At 46.3% G+C, this 22,805-nt stretch overlaps 1 protein-coding gene across 1 annotated transcript in view; it reads left to right on the top strand.

Annotated features, from left to right (window-relative positions):
• LOC144817776 (disintegrin and metalloproteinase domain-containing protein 33-like) overlaps positions 1-22,805 on the top strand; it is a 565,915-nt gene that overhangs the window by 509,543 nt on the left and 33,567 nt on the right. Inside the window, exons 16-18 of the mRNA XM_078674583.1 lie at positions 9,785-9,890; positions 18,483-18,687; positions 21,293-21,370. Of these exons, the coding sequence (XP_078530709.1) occupies positions 9,785-9,890; positions 18,483-18,687; positions 21,293-21,370 (389 nt within the window). The remainder of the gene's footprint in view (positions 1-9,784; positions 9,891-18,482; positions 18,688-21,292; positions 21,371-22,805) is intronic.

Here is a 22,805-nt window from a genome sequence, read left to right as displayed (position 1 = left end):
TCTGCAGTGGGACCTGAAGTTTCAGTGGGCCCAGCATCAGGGCAACTTGTCCGACCATGTCTTTATCTCGGAGGGCAGTGGTGGCTCCAGGACCGCGATTGGGTCAGCGGCAGATCAGAGGCCTCTGGTCTCCGGCAGAGTCCCGGCTCCACATCAACCTTCTGGAGCTGCGGGCGATCTGGCTTGCACTGAAGGCATTCCTCCCCTCTGTCCGGGGGAGTGTAGTGCAGGTTTATTTAGAAGTTTTCTATAGCGCTGGCCAGACCCGAGGGTATCGGACCGCTTTACAGAGTAGGAGGAAAAGACAGGAATAAAACAATTCAACAAAATAAAGTCATACAAGTGTCAGGATTAAAATAGTCACGGACAACACCTCCGCCATGTGGTACTGCAACAAACAGGGCGGGTGGGGTCGAGGACCCTATGCCAGGTGGCTCTGCGCCTCTGGCAGTGGCTGGAACATCAGGGCGTGACCCTGGTGGTTCAACACCTGGCAGGTACCCTGCACGGCAGGGAGGATTAACTCAGCCATCGGTGCATGATAGATCACGAATGGCGTCTAAACTCGGACGTGGTGCAAGGCCTCTTTCAGCAGTGGGGAGAGCATTGGTTTGATCTATTCGCCACAGAAGAGAACGCGCAATGTCGTCAGTTCTGCACGTTGGAATTTCCAAGGCGGCACTCGCTAGGCGACGCTTTTCGTCGCGAGTGGAGCTGCCGTCTGTTGTGTGCCTTTCCGCCTATTCCACTTCTGCCCAGAGTGCTGAAGAAGATCAGGCGCGACCGGGCCCAAGTTATCCTTGTGGCCCCGGACTGGGCACGAAGATACTGGTATCCCGAGCTACTCAGCATGTCAGTCGATCCTCCGATTCGTCTGCCTCTTCAGGAGGACCTTCTGTCGCAGCAGCAGGGGTCGATCCTCCACCTGAACCTGTCCAGCCTCCATCTCCATGCTTGGAGATTGAGCGGCGACAGTTGAGGCCATTTGACTTGCCTCCTGAAGTCTGTGATGTCATTCTGGCAGCCGGGCGTCCCTCCACAAAAACGGTATACGCCTGCAGGTGGAACAGATTTATGGCATGGTGCACAGCAAAGGCTGTGGATCCACTCTCTGCCCCTGTTTCTGAGGTTCTCCTCTTTCTTCTCTCTCTTGCCCAGTAGGGCTCTGCTCTGGGCACTATCAAGGGCTACCTTTCTGCCATTTCCGCCTTCTTAAGGCTCCTTGATCAGCCCTCTTTGTTCAAGTCCCTGGTGTAAATAGGTTTTTGAAGGGTATCACTCATATGTTCCCTCCTGTTCCTTTCGTGATGCCTCAGTGGGACTTGAACCTTGTTCTCACCTTTCTGATGTGTGCTCCCTTCGAGCCGCTTCATAACTGTCTTCTTCGTCTTCTTATCCTTAAGACTGCATTCCTGGTTGCCATCACCTCTGCCAGGAGAGTGAGTGAGCTCCAGGCTCTTTCTTCCAAACCTCCTTTCCTTTCTGTCCATCCGGACAAGGTTGTGTTGCGTAGACTTCCCTCTTTCCTGCCCAAGGTAGTCACAGCCTTCCACATTAGGCAGTCTATCACCTTGCCCACCTTCTTTCCGCCTCCGCATCCCTCGAAAGAGAAAGAGAGGCTCCACAGTCTGGACCCAAAACATGCGCTCTCCTTCTACCTTGATCGCACACGTCAGTTCCAGGTGGATGACCAACTCTTTGTTGGTTACGTGGGCGCGAAGAAGGGACAGGCGGTGCACAAACCGACCATCTCTCATGGGTCTTGTTGTGCATCAAGGCATGCTACTCCTTGGCTAAGAAGGAGCCTCCTTTTGGGCTGCGGGCCCATTCCACTCGGGCCACGGCGGCAACTACTGCCCTGGGCCGGGGAGTCCCCTTGCAGGACATCTGTCAGGCAGCTACGTGGGCCTCGCTGCACACATTCGCAAGACACTACTGCCTGGACAGCCAAGTCCGGAGAGATGGCTTTTTCGGCCGTTCCGTTCTCCAGGACTTTCTGGTGTGATTATTGGTTCGCAGACCCACCACCGGGGTTGGTATTCCTGGGGTATCTATTCTAAGGTAAGGTTTCTTTCAGATGCACAAGTTACTTACCTTCGGTAACGATATATCTGTAAGAAACAGTAGTTATTATTAGATTCCTTACCGACCCACCCATCCTCCCCGTTCTGCGAACCGATATCTAGGGTTAAGGGTATCCCTTTCAGGGCCCTAGTTTCATGGCACCAGTGTTGGTTTTTATCATGGCTCTGCGTTTTCTGGCGCGGAAAAGCGGTGTATAAAAACTGACGTCAGCGCGCGAGGGCGGCATCTAAGTACTCCGACGACGTCTTCACGGCGCCTACGATGCCGACGACGGACACGGAGCTGCAGACGGCGCCTACCGACGTGCAGGGGTACTGCTACGCAAATATTTCCGGATCCAGTCTGACGCCTGGGGATAGTCTAAGGTAAGGAATCTAATACTAACTACTGTTTCTTACAGATATATTGTTACCGAAGGTAAGTAACTTGTGCCTCAATATGCTTGGGCATGGTTCGCAGGAACAGCCTGACCACGTATTTCTGACTCCGGGTTGATGAAGAGGTCACCTAGGGCAGTGGTTCCCAAACTTTTGACTCCTGAGGACCCCCATTGAGTCACCACTGGAAGCCGGGGACCCCCAAGCAATTTGTATGAGTTTAATTTCAAATATTAAAACAGTAATTCGAAAAAAATACACACGTGTGCACACAAAACAAAGACTCAAAGTACTTAGGGGCAGATTTACAATAAGTGACGCATCCATGCATACCAGCAGGGATGCGCCACTTATTGTGTGCCATGCCTCCGCCAACATTGATGCGCCGCATTTACAATGCTGCGCCTCATGGGGCAAAAAAGCACAGATGCATGACGCATCTGTGCCGTAAAGGTGGCGCATTGCTGGAGTTGCGTCGCAAGCGCGACACAGCTCCAGCAATGCTCTGGGGGGCCGAATCTTGTTAATGCTGCGTCAATCCTTACACCTGCTTCAAGCAGGCGAAGGGTTTTGACGCAGCATGGGCCCCAAAGTGACTAAGTGAAATCTTGTAGATTTCACTCAGCCACTTTTAGGAGGCGTTCCTGTGCCAGAACGCCTCCTTCTGGCGCAGGGCTTTACAACGTGGCGTCTCTCTCAGATGCGTCTCGTTGTAAATACCCTGCACCATGGCGCATCTTTTGCGTCGCCGCTGCATCACGAAAGTGACGCAACAGTGGCATAAAAGAGGAGCAAGGGGCTTGTAAATCTGCCCCTAAGGATTTTGGGGCCAGATGTATGACCATTTCATTTAGCGCCTCGTAATTGGCGACACATTGCGAGTGGCAAATTGCGAGTCGCTAAATGAAATGTACAACAGTGTGTTTAACAATGTTTCGGATTCCCAATGGGGTCGCAAATTGCGAGGTTCATTAATATTAATGAGCCTCTCGCAATTTGCGAGCCTATTGGGAATGCCAGCCCTCCTAGGTATGGTGCCCGCTGGGCTCTGCAGGCCACCATGTCTGGGACTGCTTTTAAATAAAGCAGTTTAAAAAAAAATGCAGCCCATTTACCATGCATTAAAAAAAAAAAGAAAATGAAACGTTTTCGGTTCATTTTCTAAGGGCAGGCAGAGGTCCCTGGGACCACTGCCTGCCCTTAAAAAATAATTTTGCATGCATTTGCAAATTGGAAGGGGGACCCCTTCCCATTTGCAAATGCATTACCATCTACTTGAAGTAAGTGGTAATTGCGAGTGTTTTGCGACCGCAAAACATTTGTACATGGTTTTAAGACTCGCTATTTGGAAGAGAATGCCCCTTTCAAATAGCAAGTTGCAAAACCTATTTAGCGAGTTGCAAACAAATTGCGACTCGCGAAATAGGCAATGTACATGGCCCAATACGTTTTTGCATGTGAAAGCGGGTTCACGAACCCGTTCACGCATATAAAAACGGATCGTACATCTGGCCCTTAGTATTTTATATTGAAGTAATAGCCCCTCTATCACATGTATTTCATTTGTTTTATAGCATCTCTCATACCATTGTAGGATGTCAGAGCACTTTACATCACACACATATAGAGACATTGAATCGTACATGTAAATCAGTGTGTATATAAAATGTTTAAAGAGTGCTTGGTCTGGAAAAGCACAAACTCAGGATTCAGAACATAACACAGTGGCTAGCACTGACTTTAACATGAAAAATGTATTTCCACCCAAATAAATCTTTTTAGCAGCATCAGGATAATGAATAACTGGGAAAAAACTAAAGTTACTAACTGGTACCATGCAGTTTGCAAGCAGCTCTTTGATGACAGTTTATAGGTCCCTCTGCTACATTACGATTGTCACTTATGAAGTGCACAGTAACAAAAGAATCTCTGTGACAAAAGCAGTAACCACGAACCTATGCACATAAAATGCTGCTTTTTAAAATGCATGTTGCACCTTCTTTGCAGTAGGCACATTAACCCTCTGTGCTACATTATTTAAGTCAAAGCTGCCACTAAACAAAACTCTCCTCACGCTCCAGCAGGTACATTAATCACTGGCTTTATCTTGACACTTTTATTGTTGCTGGAAAGCTGCTAATTATACAAGAAACATTTCTGTGCTTTTAAGACTGTTGCCTGCGGACCCCCTGGGAATGTGTCACGGACCCCTGGGGGTCCACGGACCACAGTTTGGGAAACACTGACCTAGGGTGAATCTGATAGTAATGATGTGTGTTCATCGGAACTCCTAAATATAATATGGCATCCACTGCTATCGTTTTTATCGACATTATCCTCATCACGCATACAGTTGTCATTTTGGACATTGTTATAGTTTGTACTAGAATTAACAATATTATGCTTGATCTGGTCTGAATTTACATTGACAGTGGTCTCTTTAGCAACAACAACATTATCGTACGAGCATGGATTGTTACATACATTTGTATCACTGTTGCTGAAGTCGACACTGCTGTGCGGGCACAAGTTAGAGTATGGATTGACCTGCATTGTGAGGGTACAAGCAGTAGCATTCGTTCACATTGCATTTACTGATATTGCAATTGTCGGGCCTGCACATATCATGGCATTCATTGACATCGTAGTCACCCATTCAAACAAGATGTTATGATATCATCCAAACTAATAATTATAATTGATACAGTAATAGGAGTTACAGCACATATCTGAATTTATCATGCCACTTATAATGAGGGTCTCAGTGCCATAAAGATCGCTTCTACTGAAGATAGTTTAGATAGACACAGATCAGAGAAAAATATCTTTCTGGGCTTGCTCGAAAAGTCAACTCGGCCAAATACCTACATTTAAAAAAAAGACCTGTGCCCTTCAGATTGCGAGGATATGCAAATTGACAGTGGTATTCCCACTGCCTCAAGTACACTGTCGCCATGTCAGAAAATGAGTTTGTCAGCTTTCTTCTTTTTTTTAAATTTCATCTGCTCTTAATGTACTCTTAACTAAAAGTCACATCCAGAATTGAATGTGGACATCAGTCAACAAATCAGCATGCTTAGAATGCTGGCGCTACTGCTCATTGGCTGCTTTGAAAGTTCAAGGATGTTTTGAATCACAGACAAGAAGTCTATTTTGTGTTTGTGTTTGGTATGTTTATGGGGACGGGTGTATAGCATTATTGCTCAAATGCTGTCAGGCATTAACAGCTGAACTTTGCCCTTCTCCTCTTTATACACTCAGGAGCACAATTGTGGTGCAGGCATTCAAACTAATGCTTTACGAAGAAGGTATTAACCGCGGTTAGTGCACTGATTACTGTGCAATAACGCATATTTAGTACATATTTATATTGCAAGCACTACAGAAGACAGTGGCATTGCAGAGGGGTAATAATGGCTAGTGTATGCCTTCTCCTTCATCATTACAATATTTCCCTTCCTGTTTCTATATCTTAAGTTTACAACTTTCTGCTCTTGGTGGGTGGGATCACGTAGTAGCATCACAGTCCATCTGCCTCGGACTCAAGGGCGTAACTTCAGGGGGGTTGTATCTTGAGTGTTACACACCCCTAATAAAGGTATTATTTAATAAATAATTGGTTTCAGTAGAGTATGAGGAGGTGTCTGTCTGATTTGATCTGGTATTTTTAAATACATGCACCTACACTCATGTCTTTGTTTTGAAGGTCTTAAAACGAAATACTGTGGGGCTCATTTACAAGCCCGCTGCGCTGCCAGTTCGTCACTTTTTTGACACACCGGCGCACCCAGTGTGCTGGCCCATATTTACAAGGCTGTTCAAGGCCACCCTGTGTGGCTTTTCGTGACCTTTTATATGCGGCCCTCTTTCAGGCATTACTTTGCGGGAAGAGGCCATGCCATGGATGTTGATGGGGGTGTTTCCACGCAACACCCATGGATTCTGCCTCATTCCCAGATTTACAACATTTTGATAACCTGGGAATGCGTTGGATTCCCTCGCCTCCTCAGGGGAGGCCTAACAGTGGCGCAACGAGGGAAAACACTTTTATTTCTCCGTGTTTTTTCCTCTTTCAATGTAGCACACATAGAGGAAAACACCATCAGATTGTTTTTGTGCAGGAAGGTGCCCCTTCCTGCACAACAACAATCATCCGTGCAACGCAGACACCCTTGCACCAGAGTGCAAGAGTGTCTGCGTTGGTGCACAGCTGCTGTTTTAGCACTGGTGCAGGGGTGAGCACAGGGATGCGCCATATTGCTGTAAAAATGGTGCATCCCTGTGCTTTTAAAATGATACAGCTCGGCGCAGCAAAATGGCTTGCGGTGCCAGGGCATTTCCTCGTAAATAAGGCCCGGTGTTTTTAGTATCCCACACAATCTGTGCTTGTTCCCCTTTCCACTGGCCCTTAAGCCACTCTGTTGAGTGGCGTCTCATTTAATGATTAATGTGATATGCAGTGTGATTGTTGACAACTCTGAAGCTTACATCCCCTAGGTCTTACTGACCAAGCTACGCCCCTGCTTGGCCTATCCCTGTTGTCAAAGGCTCTCTACCTTAGTATAGGGGAGAGGTCTTTTAACTACCAGTACAGCCCTTGGCCGTGGATCCAAATGGCATATTATGATGCCATTGTCCTGGCGCACACCTCACACTTTTGTAGAAAACATAAAAATGTAAGATCAATAAATTAAAACAAGGTGCCTTATTTACAACATTTCGGCGCAGGGCAGTGCTGCAAGGCTTCTTAATGCGCTGCCCTGCATCAAAAGTAAAGGGCAGGAAGGCACCTTATCTATGAGATACAGCGCTTTCCTGTCCTCTTTCACTGTGCTGCCGCAATATGTGGTGCCATGTGCCAACACAGACACCCTTGCACCATGGTGCACAGGTGTCTGCGGTGAAATTGGGTTGTGTTTCTGCAGGACGGGACACCTGGGGAGGAGCACGGTTTTGACTCATTCCTAGATTTACGCTATGTTGTAAATCCTGGGAATGTGTCAAAAACCATGGGCGTTGAGTGGGAACACCTACTGCAACGCCCATGGCATGCCTCCCACATGCAGTTCGAGGCAACTCATCGATTTGCACTGCGTTGCATTACACCATAGAAATGAAAAGCCATGCAGGGTGGATTTCCATGCAGGGCCGGCATTAGTGCTGGTGGTGACTGGAGCAACAAAATGTTTTTGCGTCTTCCCCTTCCCCCGTAACTACCACTGGGCAAAAGTGCCCCTTATCTCTCCATAGACCCTCTCTCACATACATTTAATTTGTTTTAAAGCACTGGTAATGGCTGGATTTACTAATAAGAATGTATATCTACCTAAACTAACCATTTTTAGCAACAACCCCCCTGAGGTCAGCGCCCCCTCCTCAAGTCAGCACCCGGTGCGGCCGCACCAGTCGCACTGCCATAAAGCCGGCCCTGTTTCCATGCCCTCGTAGATATGGGTTAACCCAGTGCCCCCGGCAGAACGTTTCAAACAAGCATTTGCAATGCAATAGGTCTCGCGCTATTGCTAGTTCATGGTATTGGTGTTGCAAATAATAATGCAATGCCAATAGCTTATACTTTCAGCAATGAGGGACCTAGTGCATTACAAATGCTTGCGTAGTTAGTTTGGAACCAGCATTTTATGTCTCAGTGCAGTATCGAAGCTGCTCATAGAGGTCCCTACTGAGCAAGGCACCAGCACTGCATGTCTCACTGCAGTACCACAAAGCTGCTCCTAGAGATCCCTAGTGAGCAAGACACCAGCATTGCATGTCTCGGTGCAGTACCATAAGCTGCTCCTAGAGGTCCCTAGTGAGCAAAGCACCAGCACTGCATGCTTAGTTGCAGTACCTCAAGCTGCTCTTAGAGGTCCCTAGTGAGAAAGACATCAGCACTGCATATCTGTGCAGTACCGCAAGCTGCTCCTAGAGGTCCTAAGTGAGCAAGGCACCAGCACTGCATGTCTCTGTGCAGTACCTCAAACTGCTCCTAGCGGTCCATAGTGAGCAAGGCACCAGCACTGCATGTCTCACTGCAGTACCACAAAGCTGCTCCTAGAGATCCCTAGTGAGCAAGACACCAGCATTGCATGTCTCGGTGCAGTACCATAAGCTGCTCCTAGAGGTCCCTAGTGAGCAAAGCACCAGCACTGCATGCTTAGTTGCAGTACCTCAAGCTGCTCTTAGAGGTCCCTAGTGAGAAAGACATCAGCACTGCATATCTGTGCAGTACCGCAAGCTGCTCCTAGAGGTCCTAAGTGAGCAAGGCACCAGCACTGCATGTCTCTGTGCAGTACCTCAAACTGCTCCTAGCGGTCCATAGTGAGCAAGGCACCAGCACTGCGGGCCTCTTTTGGACACATATGGTACTGCACCCTGCAGAAGATATGGTAAATCCACCCTACCCATAATGCATTGCATGCAAGGCAGTACTACGAGTACATTCAAATAGCTATATCCATATATACAATTAGTAGCTTTGAAGTGTGACAAAAGAATTATTACATTAATTTTGGATTAGGATGTACTATGTGGGGCTGATGAAGGGAAATTTATAGATGGTCTCATATAAATGTGAGGTGTTCTAGTGAGCGAAGTATCCGCTGCCAGCCTAACTTAGGACCAAGTGTGTGTCTTGCCTGAAGCCTTTTAAGAAAATAGTGCCTTGAGGCGGTTAAAATTTAAATTAAAACCTAGGGAGTAACAACACATGTAACAGGGGGTGTCCTCATGGGAGGTTACAAAAAGAGACAAGGCGGTACTAAGGAGGGACTATTAAGCCTATTAACCAATGGAAAGCCACCATTTACAAAGGATAGGGATAGGAGCCAATTAAAAAGTTTGGCACAAAGTGGGCAGAGCTTTCCGCCCATATCCTGAATACAGCTCTCCCTAGACGAGACCTAAAAATTATGTTTCAGCAGTGCACTGGGTTTGTAAATAAGACCCAAGGTTTGAAATCCCTTTGGTAATTAGGTCTCAAAAAGAACTTGTTATCTGCAGGGAAGCACAAGTAAAATGCTTTAGTTTCATAGACCCCGAAAATTATGCAGAATACCATGTTATTATGGTTTTCATGAAATTGAAATTCCAAAGGGATATTTTTGGTTTGTGCTATTTTTTGCTGTAGATGTAAATCATTCAGGCTTCCAGGTTTTCCTAACTTTACTTACAGGATATGGTGAAAACACAACATGCATTTCTCATGGCGCTGTGAAAAATCGTCCACTGGTATAAGCTGGTTTGCATCACCCTCTTCCCTATGTTCTATTTGTTTGTGCAGTGAGAATGAGGGTGTCTTACGTCTGTTCTCACTTTCTTTACAGGCGCACGCCCTGCACCTGATGCTTGTTTTCGAGATGTGAATGCGGCCGGGGATAGCTATGGCAACTGTGGTAAAGTCGCAGGACAGTTTGTGAAGTGTGACAAGAGGTGGGTAACACAAAGGCGTGGATATGTTTTTTCTGTGTTAAGGGTGGGGCAGCCTGCCCTGAAGCAGCAGTGTCTTGAAATGCATTCACTTAACCAATTATTTAACGTTGTCCCCAATTAAAATAACTAACAGTAAGCAAAAGTATTGACATCAGCCATAGGTGAACGTAGCCCAATATGAATTATCACCAAACATATCAGATTAAATATATTTTAGAAATTCAATTATTTTATGCAAAAAAACACAGCTTGTCATCTTTTCAAAATACATCTATTTTTGCAGTAAGTACCAGCTCTTCATTAGGTCTCGCGGCTCGCCTACCAGACAGCTTTTATCTGCCTGGTTGTGAAACAACCTTTGGAACTATACCAAAAACTTACAGTAGGCTTAGACTTTAATGTCACTCTCATTTGATTACTTCTTGTTAAAAGGTTTCCTTCCTCTTCCTATGTTTGTCCCTCCAATGGAGAATATTCTTTTTACCACCCTGTTGATTAACTGACTTGTATCAGTCTACTGTTCTGATTTAAGGAACTACGGGGCATATTATCAAGAACCGCGTTAAAATGATCGCCGCTTTAGCGGCAGGAAACTGCGGCTAATGAGGCGATAATGGGCTTGATAATATGCCCTTGACAATTCCAATAGAAGCCCATGTTCACACTGCCGCTAAAGCGGCGATAATTTTAACCCCGTTTCTTGATAATATGTCCCGATTTTTTTCCTTTCATTAAGCACTCCATTAGAGTGCATTTGTTTTCTAACTCTCTTGAATGTTTGACCCCTGTGAGAAGTTGGCCTGATATGCAGTGTTCACTATTCTAGTGATCACTATGTATCAGTCCAAACAACCCTTATTGATGATTGGTTGTAAGTCAACCTTATAGACCAGCTATCCTAGTAGCATGGATACGAGCAGTCTAAGGCTAAACTCTAGAGGGCGTGTTAAGCCAGCTGTTTTACCATCACATTACCCCTTGAACACCAAGTGAAAGGACACCACACAAGTTGTTATCAAAAATAAAGTATATTTATTTATAACAGGACTACCCTGGCTCTTTATGAGACAGGGAGCTAAGCACACAACAAAACTCTTAAAGAAACACTGAAAGTCGCACAATTTACACAAATGCCCGAGGGGCACGAAAAACCATATACTATGAAAATGGAATGCGAAATTACTAGCAGGTAAGTAATACTTTTCTAGACTTTAGAATCGCTAGGCCTACAATACTAAACACTTAGGTTAGGAGCAGGAGGCCCGTGGACGTCGTGTGCAGAGTGGGAACTCTCACGCGTAAGGCGGGAAAAAGTCTATGGATGCTAGCAATTGACAAAGTTACTGTTCTCGGGTGAACCCGACTAGGTGGGTCGAAAACGGGAGTGGATCCGAACACTTAGGGTGTTGGACTATGCTGGAGCACCGGAGTACTCAGTTTACCTAGCCCAGGGGCTGCGGCTGCATAGGGTTGAAGTTGCGTCGGAAACCCTCGTTGAAGAACCAGGAGCCTGAAGAAAGAAGTTGCTGGCAGGCGGCCAGTGAAGAAAGTTCGTGGAGATCCAAGCCTGGATCAGGGAAGAAGAAACCTGTAAGCAGAGGGGACCAAGTTCTGAATCACTAGCCAGTGATTTAGGTGGGCACCAGGATGGCACCGGACGAAGTCACCTCAGCCAGGTGAGTGGGCGCTGCTGGGCTCTGCAGTCTCTCGGACCAGGAGGCGTTGTTGGCGACCAGGATGGAGGTGCGAGCTGTCCCACGAAGGTACTTGCTGTCGACGTCGCTGGACCCAGGATTGGGGCAACAAGTCTTGGCAAATGCAAGGCCCACACGGTGGACCTAAAATGGCGTCTTGAGTGGACGAGGAGGGTCCAGGGCGCTTCTCTGAAGAAGGGAAGCAAGGGCCAGTCTGGAGCAACCAGACCAGCAGTGTTTGTCGTCGTGGAGCGTCGTAAAAGGGCCACTAGCCAACGGCAAGTGACCGGGACAACGCGGTGAGCAGCAAAGAGCAGAAGGGCCCCACGCAGATCTCGTGGATGCAGGGGGGCTGAACTTCGGTGCTGGAGCTGCTCAGGGTCGGGGCTTCTCTTACCCCAAAGCACTCAGTCGAGGGTCACTCGGTGGTCGTGCTGGACAAGCGTCGTGCAGTTCTGAAGATGGCCGGTCCCTCGAGGTCTCGTCACACCCACGAATCTCAGCGTAACTGATGATGTAGGTTGAGGTCAGAGGTGCCAGGGAAGCCGGTTCTCGTCGTGCTGGGCAGTCTTGATCAGGAGGAGAGACTTTACAGCAGACCGCGATGCTTGGTTGGTGCCTGCTGCTGCAGGGTGACTACTCCTTAGTCACAAGGGAGAAAATCTTGAGAAGAGTCTTGAGTTCTTCGTGTAGAAGGTCGGTTCAGGATTCAAAGATTGATCTAATCTGGAAGGGGGCCTGCTCCTACCTTTATCCTGAAAAAGGGGGCTGGCACGCGACTAAGTCCTGCCCTATGGGTGGGACCAGGAGGGGGGTGGTTACACCCCTCTCCTTTGGCGGGCTTTCCCCAGTTCAGGGTCTGGTGTGCCCCTGGAACTGGTTCAAGCCGGCCTATGCACAGTGAGCACCGGGGTGCCACTTGCAGTCACCTTCCTCTAAAGCCCAGCCTACCTAGAATACACAAAACCCTGTCTGGGACGGTGCTGGCACCGCCCCTGGCAGGAAACCCTTTGTCCTTGCCTCCTGCTCTGGGAGGACTCCCAGCAGCAGGAGGGCAGACTTGTGTCTCGGTGGCAGCATCCATTTTGTGGAGCTAAGGCTCTGTCTGACTTTAACCGGGGTTAATTTTATTTAATTTAATTTAATTGCGGGTTTATATAGCGCTAGGAATCGACTCCCGGAGGAGTATCTCCACGCTTCGACCGCTGGGGAACCCGTCCTGGCTCACCCTGAGAGATGGTCCCTGATGGGTATCTCTAAGGTGCGACCAAGCATCCCCGGTGGTCTGGGGGGGCCGTTGTGAAGATGAGGCAAGCTGATGCCCAGAGTTGCCGAGTGTGGTTTCTGACTAGAGTAGGCACCGAGGCGAGAATTATCGAGTCCGCTGACCCTGGTCCACGACCCTGCCGCGTTGGGAATCGAACCCTGGTCCCGGGCCGTTCTCTGCTTACGGGTCTGCCGCCTCTAACCAGTGAGCCACACTTCTCCAGGTTACATACATGTCGTGTCCCTCTAGAAGGGTGGAATGCTAACCCCGTCGCCAGAATTGGCGGGGGGTTAGTATTCCAATTCGTATGACACCTTCCTCGACATGTTTTGATAAAGCGATACCAGAGTTGGCATATAACCGCGAGGATTATAATGCACTTAAGAGTATATGGTATGCGATATCATGGAAACGGCTAAGGGATAGATCCCGAAAGCCGCAGACAGGCTCAGCTCATGCCAGAGCACCATCCCACACGATTCCAAGCACTCTGCCTTCAGGATTGTCAAGGCCTGCCATAGGAGTGACTGATAGGAGATCTGTGTGTCCATTTAGGTTTAGATATAGGTATACTATATCTAAAGCAAAGGGTGGGTACACCACTTTGCCCCAGCTGTCAAGCAGCCAGTTGTGTCTGTTTGGTTAGTCAGCCCAGGGGTGGCATAATACATGCTGCAGCCCCTGGGAGACTTCTGGGGGCACCTCAGCCCTGGGTACAGGGACTTAGAGAGGGCCCAGTGCCAATTCAGTACCTGGGTACAATTTGGAATAGAGAGAACAGCTAGGCGGTGGGTCTGATTAGCAGGCCCACAGCCAGGGAAAGTCGTAAACCAGTGAAACAAAAAGCAAAAATCTGGGTGATCATAGGATTGCAGACCCTACTCTCCTACAACCCCTCTTTCAAATAGCGCCCCATTCTTTTTGTTGCTCTGTCCTTCATGAATTGCTTTTTCACTACTCCCCCACCCGCTTTTATTTTTATGTTATTCCACCCCACTAATCCCCGTTGCTTCCCCACATCTACTCCTACATTTCCCATTGTTTTGGAGGGCCCAGCAGCTTGTACTCGCTGTTGGGTGGTCTGCTACAAGAAAAACGCTTGCCACACTTAACATTTCATGTTTTTCCCAGATTTTGTAGCGTCGGCCATCTTAGGTCGGTCAATAAAAAAACAAAAATGGCACCAGTGTCACTCTGTACGTGCACAAATGGTGACTCGTGTTGGTTCATATGTCATTGCACATGCATGCGCTTACAGAATAATGCAACTGGCTACAGGCGCCATATCATCACCCCTTTTTCATTAAATGTTTTACTGATGCTTTGCAGCATCTTTAAAAAGACTTCTGACAGTGCTGTACAGCATCAGAAACAAGCATAGACACAGTGAATAGGCCAAAAAGGTGTGACCTAAGGGCTTTTCCAATGCTTATTTTTAGTGATTAAATTTGTCTTATAAAAACGCCCTCTGAAAAATGTATGAAAATACACCAATTTTCTATTAAGTGGCAGCTTTTAATTTATGGCAAATAACCGATTGCATACAGTTAGATCTGGAGGGCTCTAGTTGGCAATGGTATTCACCTTTGTCCAAATAGGGACCCTTACTTCTAAATCAGGATAAGGGGATTACACTCCTAAATAACCCCTGCTCACCCCCTTGGTAGCTTGGCACGAGCAGACAGGCTTATCTCAGAGGCAGTGTGTTAAGCATTTGTGAATATACACAGTAATACAGTGAAAACACCACAGATGGACACAACACAGGTTTTATAAAAATAAGTATTCTTTATATAGACTTAACACCAGACCACAAATGACAAAAATCCACAATACTATGCTTAAAGTTGACTTAAAGATGATTAAAGTTGCTTAGTTCAACTTGATGATGAATCCGACAAAGTTCTCAACAAAGTACCTGGATGCGTAACACAAAATGAACAAAACGCTTGCAAAAGTGGAGATGCATCGGTTCCGTGATCTGGGGGAAAGGATGCGTCGTGCCTCAATGCTTGCGCAGAGTAGGGGATGCGTCGTGATCCTTACTGGTGCGGAGGTGATGCATAGATTCTCGGCCTGCGGTCCCGTTGCGATGCACAAGATGGCACTTCGATGAGATGCGATGTTCCGGTTGCGATGCGAGAAGATGGCGCCCTTGATGTGACGATGCGATGATGATGCGTTTATGCCCTGGCAGCCTTGCGATGACTCTGTACTTTGGAGCCGCGACATGCCCTGCTACACGCTCCTCCGGTGATGTGATGGCGACTCTCTCGATGGCGTCATGCTTCTCCGGTGATGCTTCGATGAACACACGCTTCCGGCGAGATGCGGCGCGCATCTCCGGCGATGCGAGGATTTCAGCTGTGGCGGCCACACGCTTCTTCTCGGTGCGTCGCGCTTCCAGCTCCCAGCGACACGCAAATGTCTGTAGAGAGAATTCCCAGCAAGGAAATTCACAGGGGGAGCTGGAGGTGAAGTCTTTTGTCCCTGAGACTTCAGCAGGAGGCAAGCACAGTTCAAGCCCTTGGGGAATATTCTGTAGATTATGAAAGTCCTTAAAAAGTTCCTTCTCCTTTCCTTGGCATTAAAGAATCCACTGCAGGCCAACCCAGCAAACAGCACACTGGCAGAGGGGCAGTCCAACTCCCGCAGATTCCTTTGGTTCTTCTCCTTGGCAAAAGGTTTCTTGTTCCCAGAAGTGATCTAAAGTTCTTGGGACTGGGTCTCAATATTTATACCCCAAAATCCTTTGTTCTCTCTAGTCCAAATCAGTTCCTGAGCACTTTGTTTACAGGACTCCTTCCCTTTCACAGTGCAGGGCAGACACATCACACGCCCCACAGAAGGTGGAGCCAGCACAGTGGAGGGAAGGCACAGCCCTGGATCACTTTGTTGACAAGATTCCTTCTCTCCTTTCACAGTGCAGGGTAGAGACATCAGATAAGCCACCGGAGGTGAAGCCAGCATTGTAGGGGGAAGGCCCAGCCCTATTCAGGTCCCAGGTGCAACTCCTCCCTCCCATCTAGATGCAGATCTCTCTTTTCACCACTGGGCTGCCCCAGCCTGTCTCCTGGAATCCCCCAGCCCTGTTACTCACAAACTCCAGACAAGGAATACACAACCTAGCAGAGGAAGGTCTGGACAGTTAGGCAAGAAAACACCTACTTTCTAAAAGGGGTATTTTTAAACACAGAATGTTAAAACCAAATTTACTAAAATATGTATTTTATCATTCTGAGTTCAGGCATACTAAATTCGAATTTCTACCATGTTCCCTGAGTCAGTTAGTATTATAAGAATGTAATAATCTAACTGCCCATTCTAGCCTATTGAGAACAGGTAGCCTTGCAGTGGTGAAAAACGAAAATGGCTGTAATTCACTATTAGGACATGCAAAACACACCAGGGCATGTCCTACCTTATGCTTACAATGCACCCTGCCCTTGGACCTACCATAGGGGTGTCCGACATGAAGCAAAGGGAAGGTTTAGGGACTGGCAAGTGGGTGCACTTGCCAAGTCGACATGGCAGTCACAGACTGCACACAGGCCTTGCAATGGCAAGCCTGAGACACACTTTACAAGTTGCTTCTTTGGGTGGCACAACCAGTGCTGCAAGCCCACCAGCAGCATTTGATTTGCAAGCCCTGGGCACACACGGTGCACTGTACTAGGGGCTGACAAGTAAATCAAATAACCAAATCATGAAATCACTAATCAGTACATTAATTTTACATTGGGAGCATTTGCACTGTGGCACTGAATAGCAGTGGCACAGTGCCCAAAGCATATAACCAGAAAATACATATCAAAACAAAGGAGGCAATCAGAAAAAATGGAAGGGCGACTCACACCAATGATGCCAGATCTAACACATACATATATACATAAAAGCCTCCTCCGTCACCAGTTTTGTGTTTGCCTCCTTCTTACTAGTGTTGCACGCCCCAGCGGAGTGTTGGTTGAGGAGGGAGACACAAATGTTACCGTGGCACCTCGCCTTCCAGCACACAGATGTAGAGGAGAACTTAGCATGGTATAGAGCAGACAAGCGTATGCGACAGGGATGCGCCGACAGGTACAGGTGGAGGAGCACAGGCTCATCATGACACCCTGTCTGTCAGGCTGAAGAGGTGTCCATCACAATAGCAAGCAAAATGTATTGTGTGACCAAAATGCTGTGGCCTAAATAGCAGGGACCAACATATCAACAAGGTAAGCATTTAATGGTGAGTGTGTATGTTTACTACCTAACTAAACAAATATGTACCTTGACTATGCATATATATTCACAGTACATAGATGTGGAGTTAAGAATAGTACATCTATATCTGCACTTTACGTTGTTGGAGCTTGATAATTAGCCTCGATTATTTGCCCCGACTTCATTTCTCCCTCAATATTTTGACACACAGTCGTCTTTGCCTGTAAGGACAATAGATGGAATGCTTAAGGCCTTGAGACTATTCTCCGCCCCTGGCGCTGCTAAAAGTGCAATCGTGGCCTTGTCCGTGCCTTTTTACATGCACACTGTGGATTGGAGTTCAACCGAAATGCACTCTAGGTCCCTTTGTGCACTTTGTGCTTTACTGCACTAGTATCTACACTCAGGTATGGACATCAGCATTATTTACTTTCTTACCACTGTAATACTTTGTTTTAAATGTAAGCTGGTGGTGCTAAAAAGTGCCTTTTGGAAAAGTTGAATGTGTTCTTCAGAACCCCCACTCTTTCACTGCATGCTACAGGTGAAGAATTCACCACTAATATTCTTAGGTGCTGTGTGTCAAACGCATGGACTTTGTTGTATGTTAATACATCCTCCCCAGTGTTCCAGGTCCCTGCTGCTCAGCCAGTGTACATGTGGTGTAGTGGAATGCTGGAGTTGCTGGTGCGGTTGAGCGTGTCAGTTGAAGATTGGGGCTGAGCAGCAAGGAGGCTGGTCCTGGTGGCGCTTACTGTAACAGTGCTCAATTTTTAAATACATAAATACCAGGGCTCTCGTCAGGAGGTCATTGCAGCTTGTACCACGCATTGCTCCTTCCAGCGCTTCCAATGACAGTATCATCACAACTACTATCCCTCACACTCCTACAAGTGTGACAATACATCTATTTTAGGCCCCCAAAGCTATAAGAACGGCATGAGCAGCAGGTAATAGTCATTTTTAATTTATATTAAATGACTAATTACCTGTTGTTGTGGTTCTCTCTAAATTATCAAGACAGTGCTACCTTATGGCAGACTGTTACAAATGCCGGTGTAGACAATTGAGTGTCAGTGCCGAGCACCAGAAACCACTTGCTCAAATGAGCACGCTTATTTAATAACTTACTTACTTGCTTACCTATCTACTTAACTACTTGAAACTAAGATCTAATAAACCTCAAACTTCTTATTATCTACACTATGGCCTCTGAACCTTCATTAAAACAGACATCTAAGCCAATGAAGTTTACATAGAGCTAGGCAGTTTTTCAGTTTTATTCACCTGTTATTGTTTATCCTATCTCTTGTAACCAGATTAAGGTTACCAAACTCACTTGTAATGCACAACCTCAATGAGTAACACTGATTGATGTGAACATATCGAATATGTTTGGTGTCTCATGCATCCCTCTTTTTTCAGCCATGCCAAGTGTGGGAAGATCCAATGCCAGAGCAGGGCCACCAAACCGAAGGGCCCCAACACTGTGTCCATGGACACCACCATTCGCTTTGAGGGTCGCGAGGTAAAATGCCGTGGCACATACACCTACACTTCGCCGGACGAGCAGGGGGATCTTCTGGACCCCGGACTTGTGCTGACGGGTACTAAGTGTGGTTCAGGAATGGTAAATGAATTTCATTTCATCCTTACTTGTTTCATTTCATCCTTCCTTTCTTTTTTAGTCTCGCCTCTCATTCCCTTCTGTTCTGTTTCACTTACACTCTCCCAAATTCCCACTTAGATCAGGTCATGAAAATTCAAACAAATCTTAAACCTTCTGTTTCACTGAACATGCATTTACACCACTTTTCCGCTCCACCTTCATACAACCCCACCCCCAAGTCCACCTGACCAATTCCATTTCTTGTAATGCATCCTTCTGTGAATCTAATCAACAGAAGGCAAAGGTGTTCCATCACTCTTGGAATTTTACAGAAAGAAAAACCAAGGGATCAATGCTTTGTTATGTTCTCTGAGTCACGTTTGCCAGGCTGCCACTTTCCATGTCCCATTCCACGCAGATTTATTGTCAACATTTTGTCCATCCATCCCCAAAACAATGTTTTGCCTACGTTTGTTGACTGCCTTAGTGAGGGGCGTTCTCATATTCTTAAAGCTTTGCTGCTCGTTGTGATGGACAGCTGCAACTGTGTATGCTTATGCAGCTCTTTAAAAAAGGAACAAATGTAGAGTATTGCCCCATACATGCAGAATAAAAGTACTAGAAGCTAACAGTGGTATTCTGTGATATCATGAAGCCCGAGTCTGTGTGGTTACGACTCCAGGGCAACAGACTCATAGGAGCCGATTCACAGAACTAACATACGACAAAATCCTAAACTTACTAATTTTGGTATTCACAGAAGGCATTTAGTAGTCTTAAGTTAGGATTTTGTCTTAAGTTAGGATTTTGTCTTAAATTAGGATTTTGTCCTAAATTAGGAGTTTGTCCTAAATTAGGATTTTGTCCTAAATTAGGATGTTGTTTTAAATTAGGATGTTGTCTTAAATTAGGATTTTGTCTTAAGTTAGGATTTTGTCTTAAATTAAATTTAAGCCAAAATCCTAATTTAAACCAAAATCCTAATTTAAGACAAAATCCTAATTCAGAACAAAATCCTAACTTGAGACAAAATCCTAATTTATCTGTGGTGGACTGGGTGTAGGGGCCCTGCAGCTCCCCTGGGGCAGAGGACTGAGAGCATCTAGCCTCAGGTGGAGCTCATTCTCCAGTGCTGTCATTCAGAGGAGTCATGATGGCAAAGGGGCCATGCTATGACTTGCGCATACCATGATAGGTAAAGAGTGATCAGACTCAGGGGGATCATGAGAACTGACAGCGTTCTTAAAATACCTGTGCATCAACCATGGCTTAAAATGCATGTCGGTTCGTAATGAAGGGAATAGTGTATAGTGTAAAGGATGCTGGGTAAGAGTTTGGTGAACAAGGTTAATGGTTTGGGGTATAGCAGTAATGCACTTAGAAGCAGCAAGAAGGAACTGATGATGTTTCTCAGTGAAGAGCTGAAGATAGCATGGTACGACCAGTTCTGGAGTAACACAAGGAAGCGCTCGAGATAGCATGGTACGACCAATTCTGGAGTAACACAAGGAAGTACTTGAGATATAATATAATATCCACATTTGTAAAGCGCACAATCACCCGTTAGGGTCTCTAGGCGCTGGGGGCCGTCGGGAAGATTAAGCAAGCTATTGCCCAGAGTCACATGGTGCTGGGCTAATCTGCCGCCGGTGCCGGGGATCGAACCGTGATCCCCAGATTCCGGAGTCAGTCGCCCTGGCCGCGGCGCCACACCTCTTAGCATGGTATGACCAGTTCTGGAGTAACACAAAGAAGTGCTAGAGATAGTATGGTATGACCAGTTGTGGGGTAACTCAACAAAGTTCTTGAGATAGCATGGTACGACCAGTTCTGGAGTAACACAAAGAAGCGCTCGAGATACCATGGTACGACCAGTTCTGGAGTAATACAAGGAAGTGCTCAAGATAGCATGGTATGACCAGTATTAGAGTAAAACAAGGAAGCGCTCGAGATATCATGGTACGACCAGTTATGGAGTAATACAAGGAAGCGCTCAAGATAGCATGGTATGACCAGTTCTAAATTAACACACTGATGCGCTTGAGATAGTATGGTATGACCAGTTCTAGAGTCACACGAGGAAGCACTCGAGATAGCATGGTCCGACCAGTTCTAGAGTAGCACAAGGATGCGGGTGAGATAGCATGGTGAGACTGGTTTTAGAGTAACACAAGGAAGTTCTCGAGATAGCATGGTATGACCAGTTCTAGAGTAACACAAGGAAGCGCACAAGATAGCATGGTATGACCAGTTCTCGAGGAAGCGCTTGAGATAGCATGGTAAGACCAGTTCTAGAGTAGCACAAAGAAGCACTCAAGATGGCATGTTTTCACCAGTTCTAGAGTAACTCAAGGAAGTGCAAGATATAACCTGCCATGACCAGTCCTAGAATAACACAATGTGTTTACCCTGCATTGCCACATCCTTTGGGAAGGATAACCCGTATTAATAATACAATGAAAAGGCCTGGATCTAACTCAGTATGATGATTGTAGTGTAAGAACTAAGACAGATCTGTAGGATAACTAAGGTGTGCAATAATTGAAATAGTAGAACCTAGTGGTACTATCTCTATATATCACTAAGTATCAACGTTAAACTGTGTCTTTCCCCTTTTGCCTTTCAGGTCTGTAAGGATCACCAGTGCCAGAATGCTTCCTTTTTTGAGCTGGAGCAGTGCGTTTCCAAGTGTCACGGACATGGGGTGAGTGACTTTCTACGACTCGCTGGATGCCCATCCCGCTCTATAGCCGGAAATTATGGATCAGGACATTTCACTCAAGGTGGTTGACACATATCGACAATGTATCCATCTTCTCGACGTTCTAGGGTATGATTTGTCATTGCTTCCGCACTCCTGCTGCCCAGAACACCACCAGACTGGAGATAATGAAGTGCAACAAAAGAAATAAAGGCAACAAGCCTTCTCAATCTGTGCACCCTGAATCTGGAACAGCATTCCCACATTGATCACTACTGGCTCAACCCTGCTGCAACTTAGGAAAGGGTTGAAGCCACACATCTTTAAACATTAATATATGGGTGGATGGCCCACAGTTCCTCCATGGGGACGGGTTAAATTACTCTATCTCCCTGGTGGAGGGACCACCTGCCACATTTATAAATGACGGCCAAGAAGGCGGTCATTTCTGATGAATTGGCAGGAATCACAATGACGGTGGTTCCTGTCAATGCTCTTCGCTCCTTGGTGCAGAGCTCCGGCTACAAGACAGAGCACTGCACCAAAGAGTTTTCTTTTTTCTTTTTTCTTTTCAAGAAGAAAATTTGCAAAACAGGATTTATTTATTTTTAAATAAAAAATATAATACCCTCAACATCATGGGAGTTATATCCCAACGCGAGGAGGGCATTATTCCTTTTTTACTATCTCTTACCACCAGGGTTTGCCTGGGTTATGAACAGTAAAACAAATGGCTATATGTCCGCTCATCCTAATTGGGTGGGCGGACGTATAGCCATTTCTCGGACAGCCCTTACTCCGTTGGGCTGCCAGAAAAGTTTCACTATGGTGGTGACAGAGTAGTCACTGCCGTAGCCAAACTTAAGGTCTGTACGCATCAAGATATCTTGGTGTATGTATACTCCATCCCCGTTGTGTCATACTATACATACCACGAAGATATAGATCAACCCCATAGCTTTTCATTGAAAAACATAGACGAACACATGGATAGCACAGCATGCCTCTTTAAGCAACACTACATCAAGATGTAGTTGTACTCCACATTCACATTCAGATACCAGCTATCTCCCCAATCACATGTTGATTGTGTTTTTGCCTAGGACCCTGTATGGTGCTCAGCAGCCTTTTGCCTAAGTTTGTGCTATATAAACACCGCATATATACATATATACATATATGCCAAATAGTGATGAATTTATACACCTTCTTACTTTTCCATGTATATATGGACAAATGGGAAATTATTATAGAAATCAGTCTAAGGATCTATAAAAGTAATGTTAGCAATGTTTCACTTAAAGTTTGTGGGAAAAAGATAGAACACATAGTTTTATGTACTTTGAACAGCTTTGGTAATAAGAAATGGAGTACACAAGTGTGATGCCAAGATTAATCTGCCCCTTGTAGTTTTACGTTTTGCAGCAGACAAGAAAAC

This window comes from Lissotriton helveticus, chromosome 2_1, assembly GCF_964261635.1.
Source record: "Lissotriton helveticus chromosome 2_1, aLisHel1.1, whole genome shotgun sequence".
Lineage (NCBI taxonomy): Eukaryota > Metazoa > Chordata > Amphibia > Caudata > Salamandridae > Lissotriton > Lissotriton helveticus.
This window is presented reverse-complemented; position numbering and strand designations above follow the sequence as displayed.